This window comes from Tachysurus fulvidraco, chromosome 9 (assembly GCF_022655615.1).
Source record: "Tachysurus fulvidraco isolate hzauxx_2018 chromosome 9, HZAU_PFXX_2.0, whole genome shotgun sequence".
NCBI lineage: Eukaryota > Metazoa > Chordata > Actinopteri > Siluriformes > Bagridae > Tachysurus > Tachysurus fulvidraco.
The window spans coordinates 2,356,486-2,368,985 of record NC_062526.1 but is presented as its reverse complement, the minus strand read 5'-3'; the positions used below and the strand labels follow the sequence as shown (position 1 = coordinate 2,368,985).

The following is a 12,500-nucleotide window of genomic DNA, read 5'->3' as shown; positions in this document are numbered from 1 at the left end:
ACAAATACACACACACACACACATATACATACACACACAAATGCACACACACACAAATACACACACACAAATCCCAATCCTGCTGGCACAAAGGGCTCTAAGAGTAAAGCGGACGTCCGTTTCGTGTCACCTTCTACGTCGTTTTTTAATTCTTTCAAAAAAAATTTTTTTAAACAACGATCACTTTGTCTTCGTCTGCTGTCTTTTGACCTGTAACCGAGGACGACCTCTGACAGTTTTTCATGTTTTTTTTTTGCTTTCTAGAGCCGTTTATTTTATTTTATTTTTTATTTTAACCATGTTAATGAATCCTGTGAATAGAAACCTTGCTTTACTGTTTGCATGCACTTTAAATTTGTTTTTCAGGTCCAAGAGAAGCATGATTTCTGTCCCAAATGCTTTTAATTATATTTGTAAATAAAACGCTCAACACACGTCTGAAGGTCTTTTTATTCATTCTTTTATTCCTATGACAAGACGAGAACGTGACGGAGCGTCGCGTTCACGTGGGGCGGGAAAAACCAACGCGGTATCCGTAGGAACAAGGCAAGAGGGGCAGAACAAAGCTAAAATTTAATAAAAGAAAAATCTCCTCGTTAAGTGCAACGTGTTTGGTTCTGATTTTATCTCGACCGGTCGTTGAGGGTTTAATAACTGATGACATCACAATACCTAATTAAATCTGCATAGCAACTATTGACGTTCGTTAATTTCTTTTTGCATGACGTCTTAACAAATATACAAACAAAGATGAATCTGTTTAATTTTTCGTCGTTATCTCCTCCGCCCTTGATTCCTTAATAATCGCGCGATAAAACGTTTCCGTTTATTTCCCTGCGAGCTGCTCGTACAGTTTGGGGACGTAGTCGTCCCACTCTGCCTGGTAGCACGTCCCGGCCACCGGAGCGCCGAAGCCGTATTTCTTGCGGAAATTTTGTATTTTGAACTTCCCGCGGTTGTCTCCGGAGCGGTTGGTCAGGACGGGTTCGGTGCAGCTCACAGCTCCTGGCTGCTCGTACACCAACCACACGTAACGATGGAGACCTGCGGAAAGAAAAGGGGGGAAAAATAATGTACACGGTAGCATTGAGCGAAATATTCCATCATAATACGCTGATTAAAAAAAATATTTACCCTTTTATTATAAAAGTCTAAACGGAGTTGTTAACGCGATTAAACGCCGTGACGTCGTTCTTGATTCTGATCTGTCGGAAAGCGTCGATTCGTTCTCTACGACGTGGTTATATATGAGGTCGGTTCGACCGGCTCGTCGTTTCCATAGTAACAGCTCTTTCGCGGGGACGTGGACGAAAAATCACCACTTCCTTCTGTGCCTCTTTACTGCGCTTGTCCGAGTCTCAGTTTTTTTATGAACCAATAAATTAAACCCCAGAGTTACAACTCGAAAAAAGAATAAAGTCACTGGTGAGTTTCTTTGCAAAGAGGGAAAGAAGAAAAGAATACAGTATATACATATACAGCGATCCCTCGTTTATCGAGGACCGGAACCCCTCGCGATAGGTGAAAAACCACGTAGTAAGATTGGCCCTAAGTTTGACCTTTTCACTGATGGTCATCATCTTCCTCTTGGGCTCACCAGAGGCATCATTCGCAGGGGCACGGTGCTTAGGAGGCATCGTAAGGGCTTAACGAAAAGTTAATTTCGAACACGATACGCGAGACACGGTTAACGGTGTGAACGAGAGTGGCGAGATACGACAAGGGAAGAAGCTGGGAGAGGATGCGATGATGCGCAGCCAATCAGCTCAGATCTCGGCAATCACGTGCCTTGTCTGAGTGCCCATGGGTATGTATAAAGTCTCTGGGAGAGTTTCTCTCTTTGTCTGACATCCTGGGAAACTGTCTTTATTTTTATTTTTCGATGAATAATCTTTAAAAAATCACTGATGCACTGAGGCCGCGAAACAGCGAGGGATTACTGTGTATATATATATATATATATATTTGTGTAGAGAGAGAGAGAGAGAGAGAGTGTGCACAATACATATCAATTACATTTACTCTAAAAATGAAATAATTCCATTCTATATTCTGCACATTTTTGTTTTGTTGCCTGAAACTGATTCGGACACAAACGTTTCCTGTGGTGTTTATTTTTGATCTGCGAGTGTCCCTGAACCCGGATGTTCTTTCTGCTGATTCAGTGATGATAAATATTGTGTATGAATAACGTCTCACGGTGTACTGATCGATATCTGTCGTAACGCTGAGAACTGTCGTGAAGGTCCGAAGGTTTTGGACAGAAACGAGAGAAACGCTTGTGACCGAGCGTCTGAACGCTCGTCTCGTCCGTCTGAACGCTCGTCTCGTCCGTCTGTTGTTTCCGGCTGTTTCTTGCTTGTTGGGGTTCGAATCAAATCTGAATCGTGTTCAGACTCTGAACTTCGATCTATCTGATATATAAATAGTTAAATCTGGTGCGTGCAGATCTTACCGGTTCCTTTTGGAGGACCAGAACCGACGTAGTCAGACATCACGCAGCCGCTGGACACGTCGTTCCCTTTCATGTTCACCACCAAGAAGTGATGCCATTCTCTAGAGAGGGAAAAATTCAGACGCCAAACACATTAACACAATAAAGAGAGTCTTAATAATAATAATAATAATAATGTAAAACTGCATGATAAGCCCGCAGGTCATCCACACGGTACTGGCACTTTTCTATATCATCGTGAACCTCATGAAGTCACATAGCATCACAGCTACAAAATTCAGGGTTCGAGTATGACGTTGTGGCGTCATGGCGACAGAAGGAGTCCCCGATGTCCATTGCTGAAGGGTCAGGGACTGAAATGGAAGGTTCTGGTTCTGTGTTTTACCTGTGAGTGAATGTGTACCTGAATTTGGGATCTTTCCTGCTCGGAGCGTCCGGATCGGTCATGGCCAAAGTGTACAGCTTACTGGAGTCGCAGCCTTCCCACTCGATCACTGTGGGCCGGTTCTGCACCTGAACACACACACACACACACGTTAGTCTTCTATCCTTCTATCATCTTTCTATAGCTGTCTTGTCTATCTGTCTTTCTTTCATTCTACAATGTCTGTTTTTCTGTGATCTCCTTCCCTGCCTGTTTCTCTTTCTGTCAGTTGTCTGTCTGTCTGTAAAAAGACCCAATGTAGTGTACGTCCTTACTGAATACTGCTAAATTTGGGACTGAGCCTTTTACTGAAATAATAGGACAAGCTGCATTTACTGAATTTTGGGTTAATAAAGTGACACCTGAGTAACATTGACAAATGTTTCAATATGATATTATTAATATTCTTATTATTATTCTTATTATTATTATTATTATTATTATTATTATTATTAATATTATTATTAATATTATTAACATATTAGTAGTAGTAGCAGTAGTAGTAGTATTAATAACATTATTACTGACATTATTATTAATATTATTATTATTATTATTATTATTATCATTATTAACATTAATAATGATAATAATAATGTTTTAATAATAATAATATTATTATTAATAACATTATTATTATTTCACGAACTACATCACTATGGGGCAGCCGTTAAAAAGGATCGCGTGGTCACATGGACCAATCAGAGCTCGCTGTCTCATCCGGGTATTCAGGTTTTACAGACTTGTGGTAACTGTAACTGAAGGCGTGGAAAATAATTTCTCTTTAAAACAAAACGAAACAGAACGAAACTTTTTTTAAACTAATGACAGAAACTCGCGTTAAAACCTTAGTCTCTAAAAGCGTATTAAAGAGATACATAAATGTCTTGAGACTGAAGTTGTGCGTGTGACGTCATCACGCCGCGTGCTCTAAATAAAGACAGATACGTAACGAGTATAAAACGTAAACACACGTATGTTTATGTGACACGCGCGTGTGTGTATAGTGCAGTGTGTATAGTGCAATGTGTACAGTGTGTATAGTGCAATGTGTACAGTGTGTATAGTACAGTGTGTATAGTGCAGTGTGTACAGTGTGTATAGTGCAGTATGTATAGTGCAGTGTGTACAGTGTATAGTGCAGTGTGTATAGTGCAGTGTGTACAGTGTGTATAGTGCAGTGTGTATAGTGCAGTGTGTACAGTGTGTATAGTGCAGTGTGTATAGTGCAGTGTGTATAGTGCAGTGTGTATAGTGCAGTGTGTATAGTACAGTATGTATAGTGCAGTGTGTAGTGTGTATAGTGCAGTGTGTATAATGCAATGTGTACAGTGTGTATAGTGCAGTGTGTATAGTGCAGTGTGTACAGTGCAGTGTGTATAGTACAGTGTGTATAGTGCAGTGTGTACAGTGTGTATAGTACAGTATGTATAGTGCAGTGTGTACAGTGTGTATAGTGCAGTGTGTATAGTGCAGTGTGTACAGTGTGTATAGTACAGTATGTATAGTGCAGTGTGTACAGTGTGTATAGTGCAGTGTGTATAGTGCAGTGTGTACAGTGTGTATAGTACAGTATGTATAGTGCAGTGTGTACAGTGTGTATAGTGCAGTGTGTATAGTGCAGTGTGTACAGTGTGTATAGTACAGTATGTATAGTGCAGTGTGTACAGTGTGTATAGTGCAGTGTGTATAGTGCAATGTGTACAGTGTGTATAGTGCAGTGTGTATAGTGCAATGTGTACAGTGTGTATAGTACAGTATAGTACAGTGTGTATAGTACAGTGTGTATAGTGCAATGTGTACAGTGTGTATAGTACAGTATAGTACAGTGTGTATAATGCAATGTGTACAGTGTGTATAGTACAGTGTGTATAGTGCAGTGTGTACAGTGCAGTGTGTATAGTGTGTACAGTGTGTATAATGCAATGTGTACAGTGTGTATAGTACAGTGTGTATAGTGCAGTGTGTACAGTGCAGTGTGTATAGTGTGTATAGTACAGTATAGTACAGTGTGTATAATGCAATGTGTACAGTGTGTATAGTACAGTGTGTATAGTGCAGTGTGTACAGTGCAGTGTGTATAGTGTGTATAGTACAGTATAGTACAGTGTGTATAATGCAATGTGTACAGTGTGTATAGTACAGTGTGTACAGTGCAGTGTGTATAGTGTGTATAGTACAGTGTGTATAATGCAATGTGTACAGTGTGTATAGTACAGTGTGTACAGTGCAGTGTGTATAGTGTGTATAGTACAGTATAATACAGTGTGTATAATGCAATGTGTACAGTGTGTATAGTGTGTACAGTGTGTATAGTGTGTATAGTGCAGTGTGTATAGTGCAGTGTGTACAGTGCAGTGTGTATAGTGTGTATAGTGTGTACAGTGCAGTGTGTACAGTGTGTATAGTGTGTACAGTGCAGTGTGTATAGTGTGTACAGTGTGTATAGTGCAGTGTGTGCAGTGTGTACAGTGTGTACAGTGTGTATAGTGTGTATAGAGCAGTGTGTATAGTGTGTACAGTGTGTATAGTGCAGTGTGTATAGTGTGTACAGAGTGTATAGTGCAGTGTGTATAGTGTGTACAGAGTGTATAGTGCAGTGTGTATAGTGTGTACAGAGTGTATAGTGCAGTGTGTATAGTGTGTACAGTGTGTATAGTGCAGTGTGTACAGTGCAGTGTGTATAGTGTGTACAGTGTGTATAGTGCAGTGTGTATAGTGTGTACAGAGTGTATAATGCAGTGTGTATAGTGTGTACAGTGCAGTGTGTATAGTGTGTACAGAGTGTATAGTGCAGTGTGTATAGTGTGTACAGAGTGTATAGTGCAGTGTGTATAGTGTGTATAGTGTGTACAGTGCAGTGTGTATAGTGTGTACAGTGCAGTGTGTATAGTGTGTACAGAGTGTATAGTGCAGTGTGTATAGTGTGTACAGAGTGTATAGTGCAGTGTGTATAGTGTGTACAGTGCAGTGTGTATAGTGTGTACAGTGTGTATAGTGCAGTGTGTATAGTGTGTACAGTGCAGTGTGTATAGTGTGTACAGTGTGTATAGTGTGTATAGTGCAGTGTGTATAGTGTGTATAGTGCAGTGTGTACAGTGTGTATAGTGTGTATAGTGCAGTGTGTATAGTGTGTATAGTGTGTACAGTGCAGTGTGTATAGTGTGTACAGAGTGTACAGTGCAGTGTGTATAGTGTGTACAGTGCAGTGTGTATAGTGTGTACAGTGCAGTGTGTATAGTGTGTACAGAGTGTACAGTGCAGTGTGTATAGTGTGTACAGTGTGTATAGTGCAGTGTGTATAGTGTGTACAGAGTGTACAGTGCAGTGTGTATAGTGTGTACAGAGTGTACAGTGCAGTGTGTATAGTGTGTACAGTGCAGTGTGTATAGTGTGTATAGTGTGTACAGAGTGTACAGTGCAGTGTGTATAGTGTGTACAGAGTGTACAGTGCAGTGTGTATAGTGTGTACAGAGTGTACAGTGCAGTGTGTATAGTGTGTACAGAGTGTACAGTGCAGTGTGTATAGTGTGTACAGAGTGTACAGTGCAGTGTGTATAGTGTGTACAGTGCAGTGTGTATAGTGTGTACAGTGCAGTGTGTATAGTGTGTACAGAGTGTACAGTGCAGTGTGTATAGTGTGTACAGTGCAGTGTGTATAGTGTGTACAGAGTGTACAGTGCAGTGTGTATAGTGTGTACAGTGCAGTGTGTATAGTGTGTATAGTGTGTACAGAGTGTACAGTGCAGTGTGTATAGTGTGTACAGAGTGTACAGTGCAGTGTGTATAGTGTGTACAGAGTGTACAGTGCAGTGTGTATAGTGTGTACAGAGTGTACAGTGCAGTGTGTATAGTGTGTACAGTGTGTATAGTGCAGTGTGTATAGTGTGTACAGAGTGTACAGTGCAGTGTGTATAGTGTGTACAGTGCAGTGTGTATAGTGTGTACAGAGTGTACAGTGCAGTGTGTATAGTGTGTACAGTGCAGTGTGTATAGTGTGTACAGAGTGTACAGTGCAGTGTGTATAGTGTGTACAGTGCAGTGTGTATAGTGTGTACAGAGTGTACAGTGCAGTGTGTATAGTGTGTACAGTGCAGTGTGTATAGTGTGTATAGTGTGTACAGAGTGTACAGTGCAGTGTGTATAGTGTGTACAGAGTGTACAGTGCAGTGTGTATAGTGTGTACAGAGTGTACAGTGCAGTGTGTACAGTGTGTATAGTGCAGTGTGTATAGTGTGTACAGAGTGTACAGTGCAGTGTGTATAGTGTGTATAGTGCAGTGTGTATAGTGTGTACAGAGTGTATAGTGCAGTGTGTATAGTGTGTACAGAGTGTACAGTGCAGTGTGTATAGTGTGTACAGAGTGTACAGTGCAGTGTGTACAGTGCAGTGTGTATAGTGTGTACAGTGTGTATAGTGCAGTGTGTATAGTGTGTACAGAGTGTACAGTGCAGTGTGTATAGTGTGTACAGAGTGTACAGTGCAGTGTGTATAGTGTGTATAGTGCAGTGTGTATAGTGTGTACAGTGTGTATAGTGTGTACAGTGCAGTGTGTATAGTGTGTACAGTGTGTATAGTGCAGTGTGTATAGTGTGTACAGTGTGTATAGTGCAGTGTGTATAGTGTGTACAGAGCACGTTGCTAACCTGTGTAGGTGTGAGAACTTTCCCCAGCTCGTCCAGCTCCACAGACTCGTATTTAACCCTCAGGGCTTTGTTTGGCTTCTCGTCCACCTCACTGAGGGACAGAGGACCAGACCACTGCTCCACATCCACCGCCATTATGGTGATTATTATGGTGATTATTATGGTGATTAACCGCACAAACTGTCACTGCTCACGTCCTGACAGAGAACTAAAGCACAGGCTGCAGCCACCTAAGGTCAAAGGACAACCAATCACCTGTAAGGAGCGTTTCACTGCTCCGTTGTGATTGGTCAAACTGCTCTGGCGTCACAACCTTCGGTCTTTTCTGTGGCCACTAGAGGGCAGTAGAGACCCGTTTATAGGCTTTATATATATATTATTAGTATATATTATAAATCAATAAATCAATAAAAACACTAAATGGTTTTAGTGTTTAGTGTTTGGACCTATATATATATATATATATATATATATATATATATATATATATATATATATATATATATATATATATATATATATATATATATATATATAATTGACTTGAGTTTTTTTCACAGTACTCCATACACTGTAAACCCTAGAAAAAATTGGTATATTTTTCTCCAAGACCCGTCAGATCAATAAAGCAGAATAAGCAGTTAATTAGTTAGTGGTTTATTTACTAGTTGGACTTTCTATCAGGCAGCTCACAGGACACCTTGTGGGTCCTGGGGTCCTTTCGCTCGTGTATAACAACATGGCGGCGTCCTTGTGGAGACACAAACACAGACTGAAACCTTTCTTTCATCTCGCTTTTCAGTTGTCAAGCAGAAATATTACGAGTAAATAGGCTTTTTAGTTTGTTACCTGTCTGTGGATATGTGTTGGTATTTTTATTGTTAGTCACATCGATCATTTGTGGGCTATTTTAGTGAAATAACAGTGTGTTTACATTATGATGTATTAACTCTAATGGTTTTAGTGTTTGGACCTTAAACCACCTGCTACACAGTTTTTATTCTGATATTCTGTAAATAAAGTGTTTTGTTTGGGACATTTACAAAAAGCTCTACGGTTAAATTCAGGTGACATCCAGAGAGCTGTAAAGACCGAAGCACTCGGATGTTAAAGAGCAGAACTGACTGAATCTCACTGACTTGTTTGTGCTAACAGGAAGGTTTGATTATGACCTGGTGGTTATTGGAGGAGGATCTGGAGGCTTGGCGTGTTCCAAAGAAGGTACAGAGAGTTTAGGAGGGGAAACGTGTTAATAAATAAACACATGAGCGACACATCGATACCTTGTGTTTCAGGGACTCCGTTTACTGTCCAATACTGTCCTCTACCTCTCTCTCTGTCTGTCTCTCTGTCCTCTACCTCATATCTCTGTCTGTCTGTCTCTCTGTCTGTCTCCCTGTCTGTCTGTCTACCTCTCTCTCTGTCCGTCTGTCTCTCTGTCCGTCTGTCTCTCATATCTGTCTGTCTCTCTCTCTGTTTATCTGTCTGTCTCTCTCTCTGTTTGTCTGTCTGTCTCTCTCTCTGTTTGTCTGTCTGTCTCTCTCTCTCTGTTTGTCTGTCTGTCTCTCTCTCTCTGTTTGTCTGTCTGTCTCTCTCTCTCTCTCTCTCTCTGTTTGTCTGTCTGTCTCTCTCTCTCTCTGTTTGTCTGTCTGTCTCTCTCTCTCTTTTTCTGTCTCTCTCTCTCTCTCTCTCTGTTTTTCTGTCTCTCTCTCTCTCTCTCTCTGTTTTTCTGTCTCTCTGTTTTTCTGTCTCTCTCTCTGTTTGTCTCTCTCTGTCTGTCTCTCTCTCTCTGTGTGTGTGTCCCTCGGTCGGTCGGTCGGTCTCTCTCTCTCTCTCTCTCTCTCTCTCTCTCTCTGTGTGTGTCTCTCGGTCGTTCTCTCTCTCTGTCGTTCTCTCTCTCTCTCTCTCTCTCTCTCTCTCTCTCTCTCTCTCTCTCTCTCTCTCTCTGACTGTCTGGTATGTGCTTACACACTTCCTGGAATCTGTGTTCTATCTGTAAATATCTGCAATATTGAACTTGCCCATAATCAGCCAAAGTCTGTATTTGTTGATTGGTGTCCAGCTCTGATGACTGAAACGTGTGTGTGTGTGTGTGTGTGTGTGTGTGTGTGTGTGTGTGTGTGTGTGTGTGTGTGTGTGGTGGCTGTCTGTAATCGTTTTTTTTCCTCCTCAGCGGCTCAGTTGGGACAGAGTGTGGCTGTACTGGATTATGTAGAACCGTCAGAGAGAGGTATCATATCCTACATCCCCACTCTCCGTTTAAGAGATACTGGTGTTTAGGGATTTTCATGTGTGTGTGTGTGTGTTTCAGGCACTACATGGGGTATCGGAGGCACGTGTGTGAATGTCGGCTGTATTCCCAAGAAGCTCATGCACCAGGCTGCTCTGCTCGGCACGGCGCTCAAAAACGACTCGAAGAAATACGGCTGGCAGGTCAGCGGCTCCGTGTCACATGACTGGTGGGTTTCACTCATATAAACCAGAGGAACGTTTATAAACCATACAGTGTGGACGAGAGGTTTAACTCTTCTGCAGTAATGCAGTATTCGCACCATCTAGTGGTAGGAAATGTTATTGCACCACTCTGTGTTCAGATATAATATGAATAAATCTTAAAGCAGTTTATTCTTCACACAATCACTCAGTTCATTATTTTTATGTAGGGAAATTATTTAAAAATAGATTTTATTTCTGTGTAATTTTTAGTTTTAGTCTTTTAGTATTTAGGTTTTTAACCACATTTGCTATTTAGGTTTCTTGCATAGATTCAGGTGTAAATGTTTGTGTTTTGTTTGTGTGTCTTTGTATGGTGTGTGTGTGTGTGTGTGTGTGTGTGTGCGGTGTTTGGTGTTTGTGTGTGTGTATGGTGTTTGTGTGTGTATGGTGTTTGTTTGTGTGTGTGTTTGTGTGTGTATGGTGGGTGTGTGTGTGTTGTAGGACGTCTATGGCAGGATCTGTGCAGAATTACGTGAAATCCCTGAATTGGGGCCACAGAGTTCAGCTACAGGACAAGTGAGTGAAACATAACTGTTTTTTACACACACACACACACACACACACACACACACACACACACACACACACACACACATACACAGAGAGAGAGCTGTAACAAGAATAAAGAACATGGTCAAAGAAAGAAATAAACACACGAGTCCATTAAATATTAAATATATTAAATACGGATATAAAAATTATGTTTGTGTTATTGTCGAAAACATGGTCGTGTGTGTGTGTGTGTGTGTGTGTGTGTGTGTGTGTGTGTGTGTGTGTGAGCAGGAAAGTGAAATATCTCAATATGAAAGGAAGTTTGTTGGACCCTCACACCATCCGAGGATTGAACACCAGAGGACAGGAGGTCTGTACAGAGAGGCTGTCTCCTGATACACTGCTCACATTCCTCCTTCACTCTACTAATTTATCTCTGTTTTTCTTTCACGCAGGCGACCGTGACGGCCAGGAACATAGTGATAGCCACCGGCGGACGTCCAAAATACCCCACGCATGTGAGTGTGTGTGTGTGGGATGGAGCTTTTGTTTGACCTTGATGTGTGTTTTGTTTGTGTGAGAGCGGTAGATAAAATTCACTCCCTCTCTTTCAGTCTCTTTATTACTTCTGTTTAAAGAGAGAGAGAGAGAAAGAGAGAGAGAATGCAAGAGCGCAGGAGAGAGAGAAAAAATGAAAGAGAGCGAGAAATGTCAGTTCAGGTAACAGGCTGAATATGTAATGCGGTGTGTTTCAGGTCCCGGGAGCGAGACAGCACGGCATCACCAGCGACGATCTCTTCTGGTTGAAAGAGTCTCCGGGGAAAACGTGAGTGCTAGTCGAGTGCTAGTCGAGTGCTAGTCGAGTGCTAGCCGAGTGCTAGCCGAGTGCTAGCCGAGTGCTAGCCGAGTGCTAGTCACATGCTCGTTTCTCTCCTGCGACTTACAAAAATTATTGAAACAGATAAACTCTATATTTCTCCCCACATTTAAAGCTTTCTTAATGCTTCTGAAACAGATTTAGGGGCGGAGCTTACATTTACAGCATTTAGCACACTCCCTTATATCTAGAGCGACTTACATTATCTCATTTTTATACAACTGAGCAATTGAGGGTTACGGGCCTTGCACAGGGGCCCAACAAGGGCAGCTTGGTGGACCTGGGATCGAACTCACAACCTTCTGATCGGTTGCCCAACACTTTAACCACTAGGCTATCGCACGCCCAGCTTAGGTCGTGATGTCACTAAGTAACCTTTCCACCGATCACGTCCGACATGCAAATCATTACCGGAGGATTCGGTTTTCTCTAAACTTAAAGCCGAACGACTTGAACGTGAAGTAACTAGCTGGTTAAATGGGTAAAGGATTAGTAATTATTAATAAGAAGTGACATGGAGGCGTTTGGGATGCTGATGGTGGGGATACACTTAAGGCATTTAGCACACACACTTATCCAGAGCGACTTACACTTTTATTTCAATTTATACAACTGAGCAATTGAGGTTTAAGGGCCTTGCTCAGGGGCCCCGCAGTGGCAGCTTGGTGGCCCCGGGATTCAAACTCATGACCTTCCGATCAGTAGTCCAACACCTTAATCACTAGGCTTGTTTACTCTTTTACTAGGACGTGCTGGTGTCGAGGTTTACTGAAGAAGTTCTGGAGCGTTTATTTTATGGATTATTTTTCAATAATTTTTTATTATTTATTAATTTATTAATTTAATCATGCAGGGATTTTTTTTTCATAATTTTTAAGTCTTTAACATTTAGTTCGTGAAGTGTTCCAACATATATATATATATATATTTTTCTCTCTCTTCTCTTTTTGTGGTTCAGTCCCTGTGTTTGACTTTAGAACTGCTGTCACATTAACACAGCAACACTAACAGCAAAGAACTAAACAAAACCCTTCCAGTCTGTGGCGCTAAAGCGCTGCTTTATAAGCAGTAGAGATGTTACGTGATGAGGAATTCTGTTTAAAAAACCCA

The 12,500-nt window shown here is 41.3% G+C and overlaps 3 protein-coding genes across 6 annotated transcripts in view; 2 read left to right on the top strand and 1 right to left on the bottom strand.

Annotated features, from left to right (window-relative positions):
* The window catches only part of taok3a (TAO kinase 3a), a 57,991-nt gene extending 57,553 nt beyond the window's left edge, over positions 1-438 (top strand). For all 4 annotated transcript variants that reach the window (XM_047818994.1, XM_047818993.1, XM_047818995.1 and 1 more), the window contains one exon: positions 1-438. This exon is cut by the window's left edge and continues 940 nt beyond it. The gene's annotated coding sequence lies outside the window, so the exon portion shown is untranslated.
* On the bottom strand, positions 433-7,758 carry pebp1 (phosphatidylethanolamine binding protein 1). The gene is made up of 4 exons (XM_047818997.1): positions 7,526-7,758; positions 2,859-2,968; positions 2,456-2,556; positions 433-1,044 (listed from the first exon to the last, which is right to left on the bottom strand). The coding sequence occupies exons 1-4, from the start codon at positions 7,658-7,660 to the stop codon at positions 827-829; spliced, it is 564 nt and encodes a 187-aa protein (XP_047674953.1). The 5' UTR covers positions 7,661-7,758; the 3' UTR covers positions 433-826.
* A 456-nt stretch (positions 7,759-8,214) lies between these two features.
* txnrd2.2 (thioredoxin reductase 2, tandem duplicate 2) overlaps positions 8,215-12,500 on the top strand; it is a 30,637-nt gene continuing 26,351 nt past the window's right edge. Inside the window, exons 1-8 of the mRNA XM_047818996.1 lie at positions 8,215-8,349; positions 8,681-8,746; positions 9,699-9,755; positions 9,837-9,984; positions 10,463-10,537; positions 10,805-10,883; positions 10,969-11,031; positions 11,269-11,339. Of these exons, the coding sequence (XP_047674952.1) occupies positions 8,265-8,349; positions 8,681-8,746; positions 9,699-9,755; positions 9,837-9,984; positions 10,463-10,537; positions 10,805-10,883; positions 10,969-11,031; positions 11,269-11,339 (644 nt within the window). The 5' untranslated portion in view covers positions 8,215-8,264. The remainder of the gene's footprint in view (positions 8,350-8,680; positions 8,747-9,698; positions 9,756-9,836; positions 9,985-10,462; positions 10,538-10,804; positions 10,884-10,968; positions 11,032-11,268; positions 11,340-12,500) is intronic.

Excerpts from the sequence above, each read along its gene's own strand:
- pebp1 (XM_047818997.1), bottom strand. The coding sequence starts at position 7,660 with ATGGCGGTGGATGTGGAGCAGTGGTCTGGTCCTCTGTCCCTCAGTGAG. Across the intron at positions 2,969-7,525 it reads AAGTTCTCACACCTACACAG|GTGCAGAACCGGCCCACAGT; the intron begins GTTAGCAACGTG and ends GTGTGTGTTCAG. Across the intron at positions 2,557-2,858 it reads AGGAAAGATCCCAAATTCAG|AGAATGGCATCACTTCTTGG; the intron begins GTACACATTCAC and ends TTCCCTCTCTAG.